Here is a 24,563-nt window from a genome sequence, read left to right on the forward strand (position 1 = left end):
CATGTATTTGTCTAAGATTTAATATATGTTCCTATATATGAAATCAATTGAACAAATAAAAACATTCTGACAAAATTTTAAGTTGTACGCAATATGCCATCACTGCGCAATTTTTGTTCCAATGTTATTTTTAGTTCTGCCATAGAAAATGGATGGGAATCCCTGACATGAAAACGGTAATTTACAAACCAATTTAAACAACAATTCTTCTGATATCTCCAATCATTTAACATAACAGATAATTATTTGTTAACTTTTTAACCTGGTCACGTGACGCCGACGACAAAAATGTTTACGTTGTCAAGAGTGTACTTTCATTCTGTTTATGAAACCTTCATTGAGATTTTTTTAACACTGGATGTATTTTTTAACAGTAAGCGTATCCATGTCTACAGAAATTACGATAACCCACGTAAATTTAGATCTAACAATTACATCTTTTATCAATACAGCTGAAATAATAGACATATTAAACTAGCTTCTCATTGTCACTTCCGTTTTCTCAAACTCTTTTTTTTAGATTATCAAATACAAGGAATTCTACGCGAAAACAATATAACAGACGAAGATGTTGAATACTGGTTTCAAAGAAAAGCGAAAGTTAAAGACGTTGTATTGAGCGTTAGTCTGTCTGTCTGGCGGAAGTCTTTGGACCCACGTTTTCCGTCAAGTCGCGTGGACGCTGTTATCTTTGCACACAATAAAAATCATTCCATCGCCATAGAAATTCAGAACCATTTTCAAAAGATTTTGTTCCAACTTGAACCAAAAATTGAAATTTTCTCGAAAGAGTCGTGGACACCCGTCGACAATGGTTCCATGCATTTTAAAACCAACGACAGTAAAGAGGTGTCGGCTTCTTTAGGGTTTTTGGTGGTGACCCCAGAGTTTTGCACGGAGGAATGGGGAACACTGGCCGGACAACCGTTCTTTCAAAGAGCCATGTATGACAAAGACGTAACCATTGTCCCCGTTTTAGTGAATAACCCGCGTCATATGAAAGAAAAAATCCCGCTCAGAATCAAATGCTTGAGGTCCGTTGACTTTTACAACAAAGATGACATTATTTCTCAGAAAACAGTAGACACCTTTTTAAAACCAGCGATTAAAAACAGAGTGAACAAAGAGAAGGAAGAGCTAAGAAATCACATCTATTGGTTGTACTGGAACGTCATTGCCAAGTTACCGGAAATTAAGGAATACCACTATCCATGGTCATACCCTCAACACAAGAGATCTAGAATGCCTTCACAGGATGATTCGGATTATTACTCACATAGCACCTACCAATCATACAGCCAACAATCCTCTTCACCGAACGGAAAGGGAGACCAAACCACTGGACAGGGCTTCAATAGCGATTCTGCTTACGGCAGCGATGAGCGCAACAGCCAGTGGCCAGAGTCCACAGGTTCGGCGCCATGTGAATATGAAGACAAGACAAGTCTCCATTCCAACCAGACAGCAGACGATATGAATGACCTCCCACACGCGCCATCTCTAAATCTTCGCTCTTTGAGCGAGTCAATGTCAACGGTGAAATCACACAAACACAAGACCCATTCACTATTACACAGAGATATTGGTGAACAGCGATCGTCAAATGGAACATCATCATCTCAGGACGAAACGGACGTCAAGAGACAATTTTCCCACACCACTAAACCTAATACACCTAAAACAACATCGTCATGCTCAAATTCGGATTTCAGTATCCAAAACTCAACAAAATCAAACGCTTTATTCAATACAAAGGCAGCATCAGAACATCGCTTGCCAGTTGCTGTGGAGGTTGAATGCAACAATCTTTTAACTTTATCATCGCACAACTCAAGCAAAAACATTCCATCAACAGATATTCAAGATGCATCAGAAGTTTCAAACTCAAATCTAAGCTCCAGGTCATCGTCAATTGACCAAAGAAATAGAAGCAACAGGAGAGAAACAACACAAAACGAATTCAAGCAGTCCCCCACACCTCAACCGATCAATGTCAGTAACACGCTTTGGAACTCTCCTTCGATAACTAGTTCGAACATCCATCGGCCTGCATTTAACCATGGTCATCCACAACCCCAGCCTCTACAAGTGCAAATTGACAAATTACCATCCGTAGATTTAACTTCTCGTTATATGTCGACATCAGAACCGCCATCAAACCATTCTGTGATGAGCAGACGATCAGTAAGCAGTAGCTTTCACCCTCCTCCAAGTCCACACGAGATTTTCATTAACTCATTTCCATCAGACGTAGAACAGACAAGTACTAGTAACCTCGCACCCGCCAAGACCGCTCCTTTATCCGCCCGTGACGTCACACATTGCTTTCGACCGTCGGGAGACTGCGTCTCTGCACCTTCCTCAGGATATTGGGATTCACAAAGAGAGAAGATGGTTAATGTCGTTAAACCTTTTTCCTCTCTCAATCATCATCATGAAGACGAGGACGACGATGATGATGAAGACGACGTTATTCGCAATGATTTTTCACCGCCTGATGCACATGCAGAAGAAACGTTCGTTAAGCAGTAAGATAAAGATTGAATTAAAATTTAAAAAAAAAGCTTACACTTTAGATGAGTAGCTCAAGTTTTAATATGGCACGTGGTTTAACGATTGTTGGATTAATGAAATGAAAGCCTCACGGGCATTACGTACACGGTGCTTTCTTCTATTAGCCGTACCCCGATACTGGAGACTTTGGAGAGGTTCAGTGAGGCAGTGTAGACTTGCATGTATGCAGTGCTCATGGGTGTAGTAAAAGAAACTCAAAAAATTATTGTAAATATATGAGCTGCACTTAACAAACGTTTGTGAATGCGTGGAATTGTTAACTTTTTGGCATTAGTAATTTTGAAGTGTTAACATGTACTTGCTAGTAACTTAATAACGTGCTCTCAAACAATTTATGTGTGGTTGAGGTGATATGTCGGTTCAGCTATCTGGGCTCCGTTTTACAAAACTTGCGACCGTAAATCTTTTCGGTCTTAAGGAATGATAATGGACGTGTAAAACTTACGCACAATCATTTATATTAAACTTTTTTAATTTTAAGTACGATTTACTGGTATTAAGTTAAAATATTTAGTAATTCTGAACAACGAACATTTGTAAATAAAGTCTTTAAAAATAATTTAATTGCAAAACGCAGCTATCCATCTAAAACATTTTCAAACACAGAACTCTCACTTTTTGATCAATTTTCTCTTCAGAAAAAAATGAATATTGTTTGAAATCTAAAGAGTTCGAGTTTTCCCAAAAGCCCATTTTTGTGAATTATCTCTATGTCGTCTCCATGGAGATAAGTTTTAGCATGTGTCCAATTGTATTTCTTTGTCAATTTCTGTTACAAGCATGATATTTTGTTACTTTCAAAGTGAATATCCGGACTAAACATGAATGAAAAATGTAGATATTAATGATGATGATGACCACAACCCCAATCGCCATGTCCTTCTCGGGTCCGTTAAAAACATATTTTTCGTGAAATATTGAGATTATATTGGAATTCAAGGAAACTTCAGTATTCATTCTAATAGGTCATCTTTTATAAAGATTGATTTTTTCCTATTACTTACACTATTTTCTATATTTTTAAATGGAAAATTTAGAAACACTTATTAGAATTATATTATTCATAGTCCTTTGTGTCAACTTCAAATCTTGGACCTATAGTATTGATTGATAAATAAAATCAAACAAACATGAACTGCATGCGTTCTATTGTATTGGGTATTTTGCTTTCTTCCTTTTAAAACAAAGTGATTATATTTAGGTTTGTACCTCAGATACCTTTGTACCTATAGACTGATAGAATATTAACTGATTGTAATTGGAACAATATGCTTTTTTTGCAACGCCAGGTGCTGAAAAAATATTTTTCGTTAATGATTAAAAAAGGCGTGTTGTGTGTCATTTTAAAAATGTATTAATCATTTTATCCCAAACTAAAATGTTGCAACATCATTTAATAAAACGTTGTTTCTATAGCCGGCAACTATAAAAATGATACGTGATTGTAGCTTCTTGTTTATTACATATTTTCTTCACAATAATATACAAGAAGATTGGTTACTCTACAAAAAACACTTTTAATTCAGCCCATACAAAGCAATCTGCAACTAGTGAAATAACAACAACCAAAAAAAAAACAGACAAGGAAAAGTTTGAAATACAAACAGGAAAAAGACAATAATAGCTTGGTACTACAAGTATCTTTGGATGAACCAGTCTTGGGGTCCCCGCTCATTATAAAGAGGTCCTGGGTTTATTTTATTTTTGCGGTAGTTATCTTTTGTACCTAACATCAAAGAAATTGCGTTGCATCTCGAATTTACATTTATAAAAAAACAATTTACAGAAAATATAATTATTTATATCAGGAAGATGGCGATATAAAGTTCAGTCTCCATACTAAACCGACCGAATCTCTATTCTGCACCTCAGACCGTCTAGCTACCACCCTTCCTTTCCCCACTTTAAAAGTTTTCCCAAATGATAAACTACCCGATGAAGAATCTGTTCTCCTGACGAAATCTTTGAGAAAGATGTCGAAATCTCATCTGTGAATTTAAGGCTTCAAAGTCAGTCCATCCAAAGTGATCTGCCATTAATGAGGATGAGATAACACACAAACAAAAACCATAAAGACTATAGTAGGGTTACACTTGTCGCGACCTATCCACAACCGTCCACAATAACCATAACGGCATCCAAAGAAAGAAGTCTAGGTGCCTTCTGTACAGGTACAAGTCTAGGTGCCTTTTGTACAGGTACAAGTCTAGGTGGCTTTTGTACAGGTACAAGTCTAGGTGCCTTTTGTACAGGTACAAGTCTAGGTGCCTTTTGTACAGGTACAAGTCTAGGTGCCTTTGGTACAGGTACAAGTCTAGGTGCCTTTTGTACAGGTACAAGTCTAGGTGCCTTTGGTACAGGTACAAGTCTAGGTGCCTTTTGTACAGGTACAAGTCTAGGTGCCTTTTGTACAGGTACAAGTCTAGGTGCCTTTTGTACAGGTACAAGTCTAGGTGCCTTTTGTACAGGTACAAGTCTAGGTGCCTTTTGTACAGGTACAAGTCTAGGTACCTTTTGTACAGGTACAAGTCTAGGTGCCTTTTGTATAGGTACAACACTGACAGGTTTATTAGCCACATTACGGGTCGTACCCAAGAAATAATGGGCAACTTGTCCTAAATGTCAACTGCATATATCTCTTTTCGCTGTAATGTTCCTTCAAAGCAAGATACAGAGGAAACAAGAATTCTTCAACCACCATTCGAGCATCAAGACAAAAAAATCAAAAAGAGTCCAACAGGAAACAAATTATCCTCAGGGGTCACAAATGGAAAGGTGTGACAATACTAATAATCCTTATATTGGATGGACACGGAGAAGAAGGGTTCTGGAAGCACAGACTTTTAAATTTTAGATAATAAATAAATAAGTCTGAACTTTCCATAAAATCAAAACATATTTTTGTGTCAAATAGTGCAAAACTAGTCTAAACCGGCGAAAGGTGAGACGCGATCTGAATTTTATATGTTTTTGAATTTTTTGTTGTCGTCACTTCCGGTACCGATTTATCGGACATTTTGTACATTTTTACGACGTATTTTGTGCAGAGTTGATCTCAGAAACTATCTGAGATATGACCATGAAACTTTCAGGATAGGTAGTCTATAGTTTGAAGTTGTGCACTATTATATTGTACATTGCTTTATGGACATTATTATTTTATCATCAAAAAATTGCATTTTGATTTCATGTTATGTTTATATGTAAAAACAGATGTGAAAACTAAGAACATATTAACAAGTATTGGGGTGATGAACTTATGGGAAAATCAATTTTTTGAAAAGCCAGAAATTATTTTAACAACCGCCAAGCAACGTATTGTTGATAATTTTAAACAGTCTATACTAGCTGACATAAATGCCTCTTCCAAATGTACAATCTATAAATATTTAGTTGATCATTGTACCTTGCATTCATATCTAACAAAACGAATTCCTTTACAATATAAGAAACTTATATGTAAATTAAGATTATCATCTCATTGTCTTACCATCGAAACTGGCAGATATAACAATATTCCATTACAAAGACGTTTATGTCCTCGATGTACTTTAAATATAGAGGATGAATATCATTTTATATTGAAATGTCCCTATTACTGTTATTTAAGAGAAAAAATCCTTAAGAAGTTTTATTATATTAAACCCTCTGTCTTTAAATTAATTCAATTATTGTCAACACAAAATGGAAAGGATTTGTGCAATTTAGGTAAATAAATTAAGAATGCTTTTATGATCAGAAAACTTCATGTTTAAACTTGCCTTTTTCAAGTGACCAGTATATGTATTATAACATGTGTATATAAATTGTATATGTCTATGAGCTGTACAGCTGTTGACAAATAAACAATACAATACAATAATATCGACAGATGCCCCATACCACTTTATTAAATGGATTTGATATGTATCAGGGGACCTTTTGTACTACCAACACTAATTTTTGGGTCAGTGAGCCAGTGTCCATTATCACGTACTGCAGTACAAGCATGATTTGTAACTGAGCGTGTTTTTATAGTAACAAATTTCCATTCAGGGTTCCAGCAAGATTCCAGCAATGTTCCAGTGATGATCCAGCAATAGTCACCGGTGTTCCGGTATTCAACGTTTATTGATTTTATACAAAGATAAAGATTGTAAATACTTATTGATGTTCCTCTTGTTGCTCGACTGATTAGACACACGACGGCTGTCGTGACATAGGTCTATGTAGACACCGTTCATTTAGACATGATATTCTTAACCAATTCTTAAACATATATTTTCTTACTTGAATCTGGTTCCAAGAAATAAAAAAGAGGGTAGGGAGTGAGAGGAATGGCTGACGAAACTTAAGAAGCATCTGATAATACAAAACTTATACCATTTTAAATTTAAAAAAAACCTGAGTGAATCATTCAGTTATGTCAATGGTGATCGAGTTGCCATGTACCGGCTCGGTATTTAATATCCTACATTTACCCCGTACCGTGTTTTTTAAGAATAAATTTATTTGTCTAAGATTTAATATATGTTCCTATATATGAAATCAATTGAACAAATAAAAACATTCTGACAAAATTTTAAGTTGTACGCAATATGCCATCACTGCGCAATTTTTGTTTCAATGTTATTTTTAGTTCTGCCATAGAAAATGGATGGGAATCCCTGACATGAAAACGGTAATTTACAAACCAATTTAAACAACAATTCTTCTGATATCTCCAATCATTTATCATAACAGATAATTATTTGTTAACTTTTTAACCTGGTCACGTGACGCCGACGACAAAAATGTTTACGTTGTCAAGAGTACTTTCATTCTGTTTATGAAACCTTCATTGAGATTTTTTTAACACTGGATGTATTTTTTAAAAGTAAACGTATCCATGTCTACAGAAATTACGATAACCCACGTAAATTTAGATCTAACAATTACATCTTTTATCAATACAGCTGAAAAAATAGACATATTAAACTAGCTTCTCATTGTCACTTCCGTTTTCTCTAACTCTTTTTTTTAGATTATCAAATACAAGGAATTCTACGCAAAAACAATATAACAGGCGAATATGTTGAAAACTGGTTTCAAAGAAAAGCGAAGGTTAAAGACGTTGTATTGAGCGTTAGTCTGTCTGTCTGGCGGAAGTCTTTGGACCCGCGTTTTCCGTCAAGTCGCGTGGACGCTGTTATCTTTGCACACAATAAAAATCATTCCATCGCCATAGAAATTCAGAACCATTTTCAAAAGATTTTGTTCCAACTTGAACCAAAAATTGAAATTTTCTCGAAAGAGTCGTGGACACCCGTCGACAATGGTTCCATGCATTTTAAAACCAACGACGGTAAAGAGGTGTCGGCTTCTTTAGGGTTTTTGGTGGTGACCCCAGAGTTTTGCACGGAGGAATGGGGAACACTGGCCGGACAACCGTTCTTTCAAAGAGCCATGTATGACAAAGACGTAACCATTGTCCCCGTTTTAGTGAATAACCCGCGTCATATGAAAGAAAAAATCCCGCTCAGAATCAAATGCTTGAGGTCCGTTGACTTTTACAACAAAGATGACATTATTTCTCAGAAAACAGTAGACACCTTTTTAAAACCAGCGATTAAAAACAGAGTGAACAAAGAGAAGGAGGAGCTAAGAAATCACATCTATTGGTTGTACTGGAACGTCATTGCCAAGTTACCGGAAATTAAGGAATACCACTATCCATGGTCATACCCTCAACACAAGAGATCTAGAATGCCTTCACAGGATGATTCGGATTATTACTCACATAGCACCTACCAATCATACAGCCAACAATCCTCTTCACCGAACGGAAAGGGAGACCAAACCACTGGACAGGGCTTCAATAGCGATTCTGCTTACGGCAGCGATGAGCGCAACAGCCAGTGGCCAGAGTCCACAGGTTCGGCGCCATGTGAATATGAAGACAAGACAAGTCTCCATTCAAACCAGTCAGCAGACGATATGAATGACCTCCCACACGCGCCATCTCTAAACCTTCGATCTTTGAGGGAGTCAATGTCAACGGTGAAATCACAAAAACACAAGACCCATTCACCATTACACATAGATATTGGTGAACAGCGATCGTCAAATGGAACATCATCATCACAGGACGAAACGGACGTCAAGAGGCATTTTTCCCACACCACTAAACCTAATACACCTAAAACAACATCGTCATGCTCAAATTCGGATTTCAGTATCCAAAACTCAACAAAATCAAACGCTTTATTCAATACAAAGCCATCATTAGAACATCGCTTGCCAGTTGCAGTGGAGGTTGAATGCAACAATCTTTTAACTTTATCATCGCACAACTCAAGCAAAAACATTCCATCAACAGATATTCATGATGCATCAAAAGTTCCAAACTCAAATCTAAGCTCCAGATCATCGTCAATTGACCACAGAAATAGAAGCAACAGGAGAGAAACAACACAAACCGAATTCAAACAGTCACCCACACCTCAACCGATCAATGTCAGTAACACGCTTTGGAACTCTCATTCGATAACTAGGTCGAGTGATTCTTCGCATACGGACGGGTCAGTAACAGACTCTAAGAACATCCACCGGCCTGCATATATCTATGGTCATCCACAACCCCAGCTTCTACACTTGCAAATTGACAAATTACCATCCGTAGATTTAACTTCTCGTTATATGTCGACTTCAGAACCGCCATTAAACAATTCTGAGATGAGCAGACGATCAGTAAGCATTAGCTTTCAACCTCCGCCAAATTCTCATGAGATTTCTATAGACTCATTTCCATCAGAAATAGAACAGACAACTACATCCTTCAAGACCGCACCTTTTCCCGTCCGTGACATCACACATTACTTTCGACCGTCAGGAGACTGTATTGTTGCTCCGTCATCGGGATATTGGGATTCACGAAGAGATGCATCGGTGAAATCACACAAACACAATACCAAATCACCGTTACAAATGAATAATGATGAAGAGCGACCACTAAATAAAACATCAAGCAACTATTTCAACCAGTCAGCAGACCAAACGGATGACCTCCCGCACGCGCCATCTCTAAATATTCGCTCATTCTTCGAGTCAGTGTCATCGGTAAAATCAAACGAACAGAAGGCCCGTTCACCAATACACAGAGATATTGGTGAACAGCGAACATCAAATGGAACATCATCATCTCAGGACGAAACGGACGTCAAGAGGCATTTTTCTTACGCCACTTATTCAAGTTTATCATCGCACTACTCAAATATAAACATTCCATCAACAGATTTTCAAGATGCGTCAGAAGTTCCAAACGCAAATCATAGCTCCAAATCATCGCCACTTAACCAAAGAAATAGAAGCAACAGGAGAGAAACAACACAAAACGAATTCAAGCAGTCCCCCACACCTCAACCGATTAATGTCAGTAACACGCTTTGGAACTTTTATACGAAAAATAGCTCGAGCGATTCTTCGTATCAGGACGGGTCTCTAACAGACTCTAAGAACATCCACCAGCCTTTATTTAACTATGGTCATCCAAACCCCAGCTTCTACACTTGCATATTGACAAATTACCATCCGTAGATTTAACTTCTCGTTATATGTCGACTTCAGAACCGCCATCAAACAATTCTGCGATGAGCAGACGATCAGTAAGCAATAGCTTTCAACCTCCGCCAAGTCCACATGAGATTTTCATTAACTCATTTCCATCAGACGTAGAAGAGACAACCACTCCCTTCAAGACCGCTCCTTTTCCCGCCCGTGACGTCACACATTGCTTTCGACCGTCAGGAGACTGTGTTGTTGCTCCGTCGTCAGGATATTCGGATTCACGAAGAAATAAGATGGTCAATGTCGTTAAACCTATTTTTCTTCTCAATCATCATTACGAAGACGACGACGATGATGATGAAGACGACGTTTTTCGCAATGATTTATCGCTGCCCGATACACATGCAGAAGAAGCGAACGTTGCAGTATTCTTAATTGCAATAAACGGATATTGGGTAAAAAAGCCTACATTTTAGATACACTAGCTGAGAATTCAGTATACATGTACATGTAAACGTGTTTATAGCTTGTTTTAATGAAAGGAAATCCTCATGGGCGCATTACGTTCATGGTGTAGTACCTTTAATGTTTTTTTCTATTTGCCATACCCCGATACTGGAGAATTTAGAGAGGTTCAGTGGGGCAATGTAGACTTACACAGTGCTCATGAATGTAGTAATTAGTAACTTTTTGGCATTAGTAATTTTGAAGTGTTAACATGTATTTGTTAGTAATAACGTGCTCTCAAACAAGTTTGGTTCAGGTGATATGTCGGTTCAGCTATCTGGGCTGCGTTTAACAAAACTTGCAACAATTAAGGTCGTAAATCTTTTCGGTCTTACAGAATGATTATAATATAACGGACGTGTGTAAAATTCACGCACTATCATTTATATCAAACTGTTTCAACTCTAAGTACGGTTAACTGGTATTAAGGTGGAATAACACATCATCACAAAATGGCTGACCGTATATCCGTTCTTCCGCGTGTCACAAAATTTGCAAAAACGGGGAAAATATGCATTTTAAATTTGCGTCAGTCATTTTTTGCGATTTCAAAGGTTTCTTATAGAATATAATACGGGATGTGATTTCTGCGTATTCAATATTAAGCGATCGCGAAAATAGCGAAAATTACAGCATCGCTAAAATTACCGGAAATAAGGCAATATTTGGTAGCTTATAAACAATAAACATTTATAAATTCAGTCTCAAGTATTTTTGCAAAAACGCAGCTTTCTGTCTAAACATGTTTTAAATACAGAACTCTCACTTTCTGATCAAACATCTTTTCAGACGTCAAAATAGAATATTGTTCATAACTTTAAATCTAATAAAACCCTTTTTAGGGACTTAACACGGATGAAAAATGTAAACAATGATGATGATGACCACGACCCCAATCGCCATGTCCTTCTTGGGTCCATTAAAAACATCTGTTTTAACCTAAATGATATTGGCAATGTCAAGGAATCTACAACATTTATTCCACTAGATTATCTTATATAGAAATTGATTTTTTTTCCTTTTCACTTGCCATCCCTTTTTTATAATTTTTTAAATTGAAAATTTTGGAACACTTTCTACATTTAAAATGTGTGTCAACCTTATTAAATTCTTATATATGTATCTGCATAGTATTTATTTAAATCAATTAATAAAAGCAATCAAACCTTAATTGGGTTTAATTGTACAGGGCTTTTTTGCAGAGTTTTCTTAATTTCCAATTGTCTCGGAATCTTTGTACCTAAAGATTGATAGAATATTAATTTATCTTGAGTTGGATCAATTCACTTTTTTGTAACGCCATACCGTATATCCAGGTTTTTTTCCCGTGTCACAAAATTTGCGAAAATAGTAAAAATCTGTAAAAATTTATTTTGCGACAGTCATTTTTTTGCGATATAAAAAGTTTCTTATAGAAAACGACACAGGATATATTTTCTGCCTTATCCAATATTTGCGATTTAAAAAGGGTCGCGAAAAAAGCGAAAATTAGATTATCGCGAAAATTATCGGATATACGGTATGTGGTTGCTTGACAGTTACCTTGAAATAGAACTGTTTTTGTTAATACATAATTGTATAATATGAAGTGACATCTCGTGTTCTATGCGGAAGTGGCGCGTAATATGCAATGATATGGAATATACAGAAGTGTCGTGTTGTGTGCCTTTATATAAATAGTGCCTGTTTGGGAGGGTAACAGTTGAAATTGACACCCCGAGAAAATCAATGTCAACCGACGCGAAGCGGAGGTTGACATTTTGTTTTTGAGGGGTGTCAATTTCATCTGTTACCCTCACCAACAGGCTCTATTTATTTTATTATACTGAATGTCTTAATTTTAGAAAAAAAGCTGCTTTTATATAGAAATGACGTGAATTTAACGGCGAACCGTACGCGCATAATTTACGCGCATGATACAATGCGTTCTGTCGGCCCGTTGCCAAGCGTGTTGCTAACGCTGAAGGTAAGAGAACGGATTGTCAATTGCGTCTAAGCCAATCAGATTTTAGTATTTAACATGAAAGTATAATAAAAGTTCTTGTTTGTTTCTTTTATTTTTTTATCTTCACTTTATTACTATCATCAACATCCTCATCAACAAAACGAAACACTTCCTATGTCCGTTACAAGCTGTCTACAAAACCTTTGCCTCGCCTTTATATACTTTAACAACTCGACAACTAAGTAGATGTTAGGTTTACATTCTTTGAATGTGATGGTCTAACTATTTTCTTGGCTGCAGATTGAAAGGTTCTGATTGTACAAGAAATGAACCCTGCATGGGTTTGGTTCTAATCTGACTGCTAGAGCTCTATTAATAAACTTAGAATAAGATATCGATATTACATTGAGTTCACTAAGCGAAAGAAATGTTGTTGCATCTCGAATTAATTTACAGTTATTAAAATCAATTAACAGAAAACATAACTATATGTATCTGAAAGATGGCGACGTAAAGTCCAGTCTCCATACCAAACCCACTGATTCTCTTTTCCGTACCTCAAGCCGGCTAGCTGCCACACCCCGCACACTTTCAAATGTGTTCCTAAAGAATAAACTAACCTCTTCTGATAAAATCTTTGAGAAAGATGTATCAAATCCCATCTGTGAATTCAGCTCATTCAATGCAATCTGCAGTTGAATTGTGAGGTGACAAACAAGAAAAAACAATCCAAGAAAATGGAAACTCTTTATTTTGCAATGCAAAAAAAGACAAGACTTAGCCACAACCCATCACCCCGTCCTAGGAGAGAAATCTAGGTGCAATTTGTGTAACTACAGCACCGACACTGATAGATTGGATATCCACATTACGGGTGCACTCACAGAATATTGTGTAACATGCCTTGTCGCACAGACAACTTAACTGCATTTATCTTATCAGTGTAAGGTTTGCTTAATTAAAACAATGCATTGGACGGACACGAAACCTCCGCAAAAATCTTTAACCAACGTTCCACCAATGAGGTGGTATGGGACACCTTCATATTGTGATGCATTGTTTATCAATAAATTAAAACAATAATATGAAGTGTAATCATATAAGTAGTTTCTTGCTCAGTTTAGTCAGCTTACAGCATAGCGCAAATGGTTAGAGGGCTTTCTACGAATCTGTAAGTCATGAGTTCGAATCCCACTGGAGGTTTTACAATTTAAAACTCTCCAAATATTTTCAATTTAGCTATTTTTGGTTAAATATTGTAAAATTTGAAAATTCTTAACCGGTGAAAGTTTTCTAATTTTAATGTACTTTAATCCACATTAATATCGACAGATATCCCATACCACCTTAAGACCAAGAAAAAAAAAATTTCAACAGGTGACATTTCAACCTCAGTGGTCACTGTTGGAAAGATATGACAGAAGTGGTTACTGTCTACAATCCTCATAGCGCATCCTCATGCACGGAGAGGAAAAGACGCACGCGAGCTGACCTCACACTTTGAATTCTTACCTGTAGTTACATATAAATGTTACTGCAAATTACGACATTCAAATTATGCTTTCGTGTAAAATCTTAGTAACCAAGTTTCTAAAGATGGCGTACGTATAAGACTTCATTTTACGATGCCTATAAAGTTATTGCTTTGACAATTTGTTAGTCAAATTCTTGATAATGATAAAGCTCAATAGTTCTGATTCAGGGATGTACGAAACAACACATGAGTGCATACATAATTACTCTTATTTTTAACTAAAGCTGTCCGATTCAAGGTATGTGTCTGATGCATGGTGAATTACCGACACTCCCCCTTTGTATATCACATTTTTCCCAATTATTTATATCTTTCTTTGCATCCATTGGCCGTAGACTTTTGGAATCATGAATGAAGCCAACTTAGGTGTTAGATCTACAGTTCCAAAATCCTCGGGTAAAAAGGCGCGTGGGAGTCATAACTGGTTAGCATCTATACCAGCACATTGAACTGTAGGAAACTGTAGAATAAAATCACTGCATGTTCTTGTGGTCGATCAAGTATTGTATATTATATATATTAATTAAATTAGTTGTTTATTTATAGTAAGATAAATTTATTAATTTTTTTTCTTTCAATATTAGTATATATTAATTAAATCAATAAAATATATACTAATTTTAAAATAAATTTACTTTTTTTACGTATCAGTTTACAATTAAAGCTGCTTGGTCCAAATTTTTTGTTACATTTCAGTATCAAATAATTTTCCAACTTTCTCCTATTAACACCAGCAGAATCGGTCTTCTTTCAAAATTAGAAATATTCAAAATATATAAAAATAGTTTCTTAATGGGCAAACAAAAAAAAAACCCAAACCAAATTGTCGTTTGTTTTGTTAACAAATTTTGTACATAATTTTTTTCATTGAAAATTTAATTTAATTTAAATCTAATTGACAAGGAAAAGTATATACTGCAATGTCTATTATTATACATATACTTAGCATAACCATCGTTTAAAAGCGTACATAAATTTGATATAAAATCAGACCAAGCAGATTAAAAAAAAAATGAATTTTCATATAATTGCTTGAAAGTTACTAGGCTGAATTTGAAAAGATTTTAAATAGATAAATATATAAGTGTTTATGTGTATTTGGCATACTATCAAAATATCCCAACCTCCACTTTTGAGATGTGATGATATTCAAAAAAAGATTTCTCGGTTTGCAGCTTGTAACTACGAAAGACGAATAGGGCCACATAAACAAATATTTTTATCTCGTAATTACGAGATCTCGTTATTATGTGTTAATTATCTCGTTATTACGAGAAAAGATCTCGTTATTACAAGTTAATTATCTCGTTATTACGAGAAAAGATATCGTTATTACGAGTAAATAATCTCGTTAAAAGATCTATTTAAAATGGTGGGTTTCATTGTTCTATTCCCTTCATGTAAAGTGTATGAACTAGTGCAATGTTTATTTGCTTTTAGACTCAGAATGTTAATATACAAAATCAATTATTTTCAATATACATGTAGGTTGTGTATGAACATATAAAACACAATTCGGGTAAATCCTATATATCCATGATTGAAACTATATAGTAATTTATGTCATCTGTAACAAATAGAATTGTGTTTTTACGACTCTAGGACTACCTGGTATTTACTTCGGAGTGGGATTTTAGTATACAAGTTGAAAACTTTTTTCACTTATTCATATAACATAAAATGTCAAATCCGATCATTTTATGTAAAAATTAAAGAAATAATGATCGTCGTTATTTAAAAATTATTCGAAATTAAATCAACGTTTCTAGAAAGAAAAAGATAGACTGTAAGGGTGATCCAGTCGACTAGGAGGTCTTTTCAGAAACGCACCATTTTATATAGATTTTAACCCGTAATCTTTTCTCGTTATAACGGGATAATTAAGTCGTAATAACGAGATCTTTTCTCGTAATACCGAGATAATTAACTCGTAATAACGATATCTTTTCTCGTAATAACGAGATAATCAACTCGTAATACCGAGATAATTAACTCGTAATAACGATATCTTTTCTCGTAATTACGAGATAATTAACTCGTTATTACGATATTTTTTCTCGTAATTACGAGATAGTTAACTCGTAAATACGAGATGGTTAACTCGTAATAACGAGATCTTTTCTCGTAATTATGAGATAAAAATATTTTTATGTGGCCCTATTCGTCTTTCGTATGTAACGGCTATGAAGTTGAAACTAATGTTGTGTTTGAAATAATTTTACTTAAGGGTGATCGGAGAATTATTTAAACATGTGTCAAAAAGTGAAAAAAAAAAGCAGATGCATCCATAGATATAGTATCTTCAAAACCCGACTAATATGGTGTCCTAAGACAATCCTTTGTAAAATAACGGTTGTTTTCAATGAAAAACGGCAAAAAGGAAATTCAACAAATTGGAGTATATAACTTCCTGGTCAGAGACGGTGAATGTCCGGAAAGAGTTAAGTGGTTAATGTTATAGCACGAGAAAAAAAACCGTGATTTTCCGTTTCCTCCTCGGACAACCTTTGAAAGGAATGAGGTGAAGACCCATGGAAGAGAAGCACGTCAACCGATTCTGTTGCTAAGAAACGCAGTAAAATGCTATGAAAAAAACTATGGCAACAAACCAATATCCCCGTGATTTTTACTACTGTTTCAGGAAGATGCGTGGATGGTCAACAAGTTACTTATCAGATATGCCTTAAAATTTGACTATGATGTATTTATTCATAAAATATTACTAGTATATAGTAAAGAAATATTAAATTTGAATATTTTATTATGTCGGTACACAAAGCTTGTAGTCTTATGGTGAATAGGGTTGTATGGGACACTTCCATATTGTGACGTACTTCCTATCGAACTAAACAATAAAATCAAGTATAATCATTTTTTTTCTGTCCCAAAATTGTTACACTGCTCTTAACAGCATATCTCAGTTGGTTAGAGTGCGAATTACGGATGTGTTAGTCATGAGTTCAAATCTCACTGGGGCTTTTAAAATTTGAACCTTTCCCAACATTTTTAAAACACATTTTGTGGTCAAATATTGTTATATTAGAAAATTCTAAATCGGTGAAAGCATTATGAATATAATGTACCTGAATCCAATAGAATACCAACAGGTGCCCCATACCACCTTCATATATTCTAAATATTGGCCACAACCACCTAACCCCCGGCAGGTCAATGGACATATTCAATGGTGAAAATATTGGACATGAAAAACTCATTTTATTAATGCACACATGTAAAAAAAATTTAGCATCTTGATCTCGTGGCTGAAATAAATACAGTATGAATAATTCTAATTATTCCAATCCAATTTTCCAATGTGCTCGGCAACCCTGCATCTCATCACATCCTACAGCCCCTCAAACTCCTAACGAATAAAAGAAAGACAGAACTATTTGTTTACAAGTTTAATTATTAAATTCATCCCGTGTAAAATCTCATCATCATAAGATAGCATTAGCTGAATGATATCCAATTGCTATAATGTCTAGCTCCGTGTTACACTCTGGGAGTATAAGAGATACATCCATCCAGATTCATCAAATACATTTGTGTCCGTTTTGCATCCGTTAGTCTTTTTACAAGGCCATGAATTATTCTGTTCATTCCCAAATTCAAAAGAGAAAGAAAGTTTTAGACAAATTTTCTTAGCACATCATGATGAAGCAATATAAAACGGTCATGATTAAATATATGACCTAAATCAATTAAAATATTTGTTGATTCAACATATCATGTTTCTTATAGTAATCTACAATTCTACAAATATATGAAAGGGAATGTCTCAAAAATAACTTGGTAAAACATTTGATTAGTAAAAATGGGTATAAAAAGAGGAATATATAAAATGATTTCTAAAATTTGAAATTCATTCACCAGAGATAAAATTTGAACAAGGCATAGTATTTAAATGGCACAACCATCCAACAAATAAATAATCAGTAAAAATCACTAGTGATAAATACACCATCTTTCTAAAAGTAACAGGGACAACCATCAATATATAACAATGGAATTATGGTTACATCACATCAACTTCATGGAATGTCTATATACATGCATACATAAATTTGGTGTATACATAATTATTTGGACAGATATGAATATGAATTACATGTCCTCGTAATGATATAAAAAGTTTAAAGTAACAAGATTAGCTGACAATGAATAAACAGACAAAAATGGTTTCTATGAATAACATGCTAATGCCAAATCTGTCAGCCAATCAGATTTCTTGTTACATTGAAGCTATGCTTCCCAACTATAAAAAAAATAATTGAACAGTGATAAGCAGATGAGTTTGAACACTTTCTACTATAGTCCCCTAAGTTTGTAGTTCTATTGCTGCATCACAGTTCTCTTCATCCACTTGTCTGGCTTGTCAATTGCTGCAGGTTCAAATCTATAAATCAAACTCCTCTCCCACTCGATCTGTGCTGCGATTCAGGTCTTCTTCTTTGGCCTAGAAGCATAGAATAATGCATAATTATGCAATTATATTAATGTTTTAAGAAGGAATCTTTTTTAAGACAACAAAATCAATGGATTTTATGCACAACTTGTCAGTTATAAGGTGTTATTAAATAAAAATCACAATAAATTCTTAAAGCAAATTTTTGACAAACACCAAAAGCTGGAACTATATAGGATATACTGTATGTACAGAGTAGATACATGATTTCATGGAGCAGACAAGAAAGATAAATCCTTTAATTTACTACACTAAGCCAACAACTCTCCATGGAGAGAAAGCAATGTATGAAATTCTAAACAACACAGGGTGGATATATGAAAACTAAAACACTCATTGTCTCTTTCTCTCTGTCTCTCTCATATCCACACAAATGAACAACAAGAAAACCGAGAGTCGGCCCTGGATATAACTACATGTATAAACACATGTAAGTCACAGACAAAATAAGATATAACACTTAATGCATGTGCATTGGTATATACAGTAGATTCCTAACTAAACGCGAGGAATTAATATCCGTGTAAAATTGCAAGAGGCAGATCTTTTAAAATCTCACTTTTATTTTTTTTTCAACCAAATGTTAACTAAATAAAACTATTCAAAATAACAATTCTGTGTGTCCGATTTTATATTCTCGCGATTTGATGCAAAATGGTTGAATTGCGTAATAAAGTACTCGCGTAGAATAAGGAATCTACAGAATAAAGGTATATAAAGAATATTTTTCATCATTCTGCCCTTATAAAATATTGTTAATTCAAATCATGCTTTAATTGATAGATGCAATTATGATTGTCAGTATCAACCGATCTGATCCAATCGCAAACTGAGAATAAATAAAAGATAAACATCTAGCATGATCAAATGAATGCACCAAGGTTACGAGGGAATCGGTTCTTACTGTAAATGCCTTGTTATGGTAGGACTGAAACAGAAACAGCCTCAGGTTAATGTTAGCACTGACTCTGTATAATTCAGGGATCAGATCAAAAGTTGACAGAATTTCAGGAGGCAGGGTGGTCATGGCCACTTTATAGCTCTTTTTTACACGTTAAAAAGAAACATTGGATGAAATTTTTGTAACTACGTGTATGGTTGCTAGTGCTTGTTATGGGAAAAAAAACAGTTAACTGAGAAGAGAGGTAATAATCGATTTTTACGGAGTCATGATATAAGTTGTGATTTGGGTAATTAAAATTTAGCATGCTTGAAGATGTGTTTATGAACCAAATATTAACCATCCAACCTCCTTAATAATTTATGAAACTTAATAATTATACAGGTTAGCAATCAATTTTTTTGTTGATATACTAATTCTTCAAGAGCTATAAAACATTAAATGTAGATTTTATTTACAAATAAAGAGGAGAAAAGAGGTCCTGTTGTGTAATATTTAGAGAAACAGAAAACTAAGAGAACAATGTAGCAGAGGAGAAATGACCTTAAATCTAGCTTTGTTATTACAAACAGTGTAAGGAGCACCCAACACAGCAATCCAGAGTGATATACAATAAGCCACAGTAAAAACCAATTATGATTATACTGGAAACAGTTAAGTTCCATAAAATTTGGAATTGTGTTCATCTCATTCCATCTAAGAATGATCAGCTATTCATTGCTAATTTTTTTTCTGAAAGTTATATATACATAATTTTTTTCTTCAAAAAAAACTGATCATCACTCAGTTTTTATTCTTCATTTTGATTTTTCTTCAAAAAATCTTCCTACTGAAATCAAGAAAATATATGCTGCAAAAGAGTTCTAAATTACTGAAATTCAAGCATAGGCTTGCAACCAGGAATATTTAACTTACACACAAAAATATCCCCACGGAGATTTTGCACTAGACTTGATTAAACTCATAGTTATCTTATTATTTTTTTTTATCTAGCTAAAAAATAAATCCTGGGTGCAAGCTCCTATATCTACATCTACAAAGCGTTCAGAGACCTAGGTCCCTGTCTAGATGTGGGTCATGGATCACCGTAAGACCAGTAGATACACTGCGGTACGTCTATAGCCTACTGTTAGTACAATGTAGAAGCGAGGAAGCAGTTAGTGTGCGGAGAGTCACACCGTGTGATATGTAACCTGCTCGTCCTTGGGGTCGCCTTCTCTATCAGACCCCTCCTCCGAGCCCTGGTCAGCTCGATTACTCCCAGAATCCTCAGCACGATCAGCCCTCTTAACTTCCTGTTCCTCAGCCTCACGAGGCTCAGGCTAATTACAGGAAAAGAGCATGCATTATTCCTGATTACATTGTGTGTTAGAGAGTTAAAAGTACATTGTTGTATCAATATTACAGGCATAACCTTAATGTTAAGGTCAAGATCTAGTAAATGATTCCAAAGTGTCTTTTTGGTGCTAGAACCATTATGATGTCATAATTGATTTGAAGAATCTTTTCCCATACTTTACGGCTTTGTAGGAAATATGTAGAAAATTAAACAATTTCTTGACATTCTATGTTAACTCATGGGAAAAGTAATCCCGATACCTATATTCAGTTTGACATAATTTAAATAAGAGGTCAAGAGCTTGTTTAATTCCATTTTTGGGGAGACTTTAGGCATTCTAGATCTATTTTATTAGTCAAAAATGGACAAAACTCCAAAATTTGTTCCTCAGTTCCTTCATATTTCATTGAAAATGACAGTTTAAAACATGATTTAAATTTCATTGTGTTTACCAAAAATTTTAGCCACGGTACACCCTATCAAACAAAGCCATTGTTATGAAGCATCATTGAAAGAATTTATATCTTAAATTTTATGAACCTGTAGGCACCTTTCATTTACTAGATCTTGACCTTAAATTGGATTAAATAACCTTTATTTCTTTTCAAAATTTAAAATTTTGTATTATACTATAACCACAGACAACAGCAACAAATCGTTATGTTCAGTGCATGCCTAAAATAAAAGGTACAGGATACTGATTCCTGAATAAGTAATATTAACAGAACTTTACTCCATTGGACCACCATTAGACTTACAGACATCATACTGTGGAATCATTTCAATTCATACGGTCCAATTTTCGTGGATTGCTTAAATTTTACAGTTTCTTGGGGACATAATTTCGTGTTTTATCATACACCTAAAAAAAGAAATATGACTTATAATAATCATAATTTAGTAATTCGTGGAGAACGTAAATTCATGGATGAAAGGTACCCACGAATTCCACGAAAATTGAGCCAACACGAAATCTAATGATTCCACAGTATCTGCTCATGCTGCTTCAAGAACGATGAACCAAGAATTACCTAAAACAAAACAAAAATGTGGCAAAAAAACAACACAACTCACTGACCTTGTCATCTTTCTGTTCCTCAAAGCTGCTCATCCTTCGTGGTGCCCTGTCCATCGTCACGATGGTTTCCGAGGTAGCAGACACGGCCACGGCTTCCTGCCATTTCTCCTCCACCGCCGGCTTCTTTTTCTTTTCCTTGGCCAGCCGCTTCTTCTCCTTCTCTTCCTCTTTCTTCTTCCGTTTCTGTTCTTCTTTCTCTTTCTTTTTGCGCTCCTTGTCCTCTTTCTCGCGCTTCTTTCTCTCCTCCTTACTGAGGAGTTCCGGGGGGTCGAGAGGTGGGGAGGGAAGGTCGTGCACACTGGGAGGTTCTTGCTGGGTGGGAGGAGCATCAACTGACCTTTCCTACAAAGCAATGTATTAATCGTATCAAATGATGCCTTCTGTGTTAACTCTGCTTTTCTTGCCCACAAAGTTTTATGCCTATCATAACTATTTTGCTTAAGATTTCAATTCTTGGTTTCCTATTAACATTTTAAGTTTTATGCAAAATATACCAGTAAATGTAAACATTACAAAGCAATTCAAGTATTAATAAGCTTTAAATTCCTCCTGTCAAGTTCTTATTAACTACAATGCATGGGGAATGAATCTGGTCAATATATTATGTGTATAGTAAGTTTCTTTTTTAATTTTACAATCTAAATCTTCAGGCTGAATTTGAAAAGATTTTAAATAGATAAATATATAAGTGTTTATGTGTATTTGGCATACTATCAAAATATCCCAACCTCCACTTTTGAGATGTGATGATATTCAAAAAAAGATTTCTCGGTTTGCAGCTTGTAACTACGAAAGACGAATAGGGCCACATAAACAAATATTTTTATCTCGTAATTACGAGATCTCGTTATTACGTGTTAATTATCTCGTTATTACGAGAAAAGATCTCGTTATTACAAGTTAATTATCTCGTTATTACGAGAAAAGATATCGTTATTACGAGTAAATAATCTCGTTAAAAGATCTATTTAAAATGGTGGGTTTCATTGTTCTATTCCCTTCATGTAAAGTGTATGAACTAGTGCAATGTTTATTTGCTTTTAGACTCAGAATGTTAATATACAAAATCAATTATTTTCAATATACATGTAGGTTGTGTATGAACATATAAAACACAATTCGGGTAAATCCTATATATCCATGATTGAAACTATATAGTAATTTATGTCATCTGTAACAAATAGAATTGTGTTTTTACGACTCTAGGACTACCTGGTATTTACTTCGGAGTGGGATTTTAGTATACAAGTTGAAAACTTTTTTCACTTATTCATATAACATAAAATGTCAAATCCGATCATTTTATGTAAAAATTAAAGAAATAATGATCGTCGTTATTTAAAAATTATTCGAAATTAAATCAACGTTTCTAGAAAGAAAAAGATAGACTGTAAGGGTGATCCAGTCGACTAGGAGGTCTTTTCAGAAACGCACCATTTTATATAGATTTTAACCCGTAATCTTTTCTCGTTATAACGGGATAATTAAGTCGTAATAACGAGATCTTTTCTCGTAATACCGAGATAATTAACTCGTAATAACGATATCTTTTCTCGTAATAACGAGATAATCAACTCGTAATACCGAGATAATTAACTCGTAATAACGATATCTTTTCTCGTAATTACGAGATAATTAACTCGTTATTACGATATTTTTTCTCGTAATTACGAGATAGTTAACTCGTAAATACGAGATGGTTAACTCGTAATAACGAGATCTTTTCTCGTAATTATGAGATAAAAATATTTTTATGTGGCCCTATTCGTCTTTCGTATGTAACGGCTATGAAGTTGAAACTAATGTTGTGTTTGAAATAATTTTACTTAAGGGTGATCGGAGAATTATTTAAACATGTGTCAAAAAGTGAAAAAAAAAAGCAGATGCATCCATAGATATAGTATCTTCAAAACCCGACTAATATGGTGTCCTAAGACAATCCTTTGTAAAATAACGGTTGTTTTCAATGAAAAACGGCAAAAAGGAAATTCAACAAATTGGAGTATATAACTTCCTGGTCAGAGACGGTGAATGTCCGGAAAGAGTTAAGTGGTTAATGTTATAGCACGAGAAAAAAAACCGTGATTTTCCGTTTCCTCCTCGGACAACCTTTGAAAGGAATGAGGTGAAGACCCATGGAAGAGAAGCACGTCAACCGATTCTGTTGCTAAGAAACGCAGTAAAATGCTATGAAAAAAACTATGGCAACAAACCAATATCCCCGTGATTTTTACTACTGTTTCAGGAAGATGCGTGGATGGTCAACAAGTTACTTATCAGATATGCCTTAAAATTTGACTATGATGTATTTATTCATAAAATATTACTAGTATATAGTAAAGAAATATTAAATTTGAATATTTTATTATGTCGGTACACAAAGCTTGTAGTCTTATGGTGAATAGGGTTGTATGGGACACTTCCATATTGTGACGTACTTCCTATCGAACTAAACAATAAAATCAAGTATAATCATTTTTTTTCTGTCCCAAAATTGTTACACTGCTCTTAACAGCATATCTCAGTTGGTTAGAGTGCGAATTACGGATGTGTTAGTCATGAGTTCAAATCTCACTGGGGCTTTTAAAATTTGAACCTTTCCCAACATTTTTAAAACACATTTTGTGGTCAAATATTGTTATATTAGAAAATTCTAAATCGGTGAAAGCATTATGAATATAATGTACCTGAAT

General features: G+C 34.8%; 3 protein-coding genes across 7 annotated transcripts; 2 read left to right on the forward strand and 1 right to left on the reverse strand.

Annotated features, from left to right (window-relative positions):
• The first annotated feature begins 819 nt into the window (after positions 1 to 819).
• On the forward strand, positions 820 to 2,532 carry LOC136276092 (serine-rich adhesin for platelets-like). Its single transcript, XM_066087009.1, has one exon. It carries the CDS (start codon positions 820 to 822, stop codon positions 2,530 to 2,532), a length of 1,713 nt encoding a protein of 570 aa, XP_065943081.1.
• A 5,343-nt stretch (positions 2,533 to 7,875) lies between these two features.
• On the forward strand, positions 7,876 to 10,128 carry LOC136276095 (dentin sialophosphoprotein-like). Its single transcript, XM_066087033.1, has one exon. The coding sequence runs from the start codon at positions 7,876 to 7,878 to the stop codon at positions 10,126 to 10,128; it is 2,253 nt and encodes a 750-aa protein (XP_065943105.1).
• A 7,345-nt stretch (positions 10,129 to 17,473) lies between these two features.
• On the reverse strand, positions 17,474 to 22,507 carry LOC136276557 (neurofilament light polypeptide-like). Of its 5 annotated transcripts, none has more exons than XM_066088881.1 (4): positions 21,871 to 22,339; positions 20,632 to 20,775; positions 19,457 to 19,480; positions 17,474 to 18,543 (listed from the first exon to the last, which is right to left on the reverse strand). In XM_066088881.1, the coding sequence occupies exons 1-4, from the start codon at positions 21,922 to 21,924 to the stop codon at positions 18,484 to 18,486; spliced, it is 282 nt and encodes a 93-aa protein (XP_065944953.1). In that variant the 5' UTR covers positions 21,925 to 22,339; the 3' UTR covers positions 17,474 to 18,483. The 5 variants fall into 5 exon arrangements, 4 of the variants coding, with proteins under 4 accessions (XP_065944953.1, XP_065944954.1, XP_065944955.1 ...); XM_066088882.1 differs by having other exon boundaries at positions 20,647 to 20,775; positions 21,871 to 22,332; XM_066088883.1 differs by lacking the exon at positions 19,457 to 19,480 and having other exon boundaries at positions 21,871 to 22,316.
• Between the last annotated feature and the right edge of the window lie 2,056 nt (positions 22,508 to 24,563).

Source organism: Magallana gigas, chromosome 6, assembly GCF_963853765.1.
Source record: "Magallana gigas chromosome 6, xbMagGiga1.1, whole genome shotgun sequence".
In the NCBI taxonomy this organism is placed as follows: Eukaryota; Metazoa; Mollusca; class Bivalvia; order Ostreida; family Ostreidae; genus Magallana; species Magallana gigas.

Bases quoted from the DNA above. Each gene is read 5' to 3' on its own strand.
- LOC136276092 (XM_066087009.1), top strand. From the start codon at position 820: ATGCATTTTAAAACCAACGACAGTAAAGAGGTGTCGGCTTCTTTAGGG.
- LOC136276095 (XM_066087033.1), top strand. From the start codon at position 7,876: ATGCATTTTAAAACCAACGACGGTAAAGAGGTGTCGGCTTCTTTAGGG.
- LOC136276557 (XM_066088881.1), bottom strand. From the start codon at position 21,924: ATGGACAGGGCACCACGAAGGATGAGCAGCTTTGAGGAACAGAAAGAT. The intron at 20,776-21,870 runs GTCAGTGAGTTG...TCCTGTAATTAG, and splicing joins AGGAACAGAAAGATGACAAG to CCTGAGCCTCGTGAGGCTGA. The intron at 18,544-19,456 runs GTAAGAACCGAT...CTATGCTTCTAG, and splicing joins ACCATAACAAGGCATTTACA to GCCAAAGAAGAAGACCTGAA.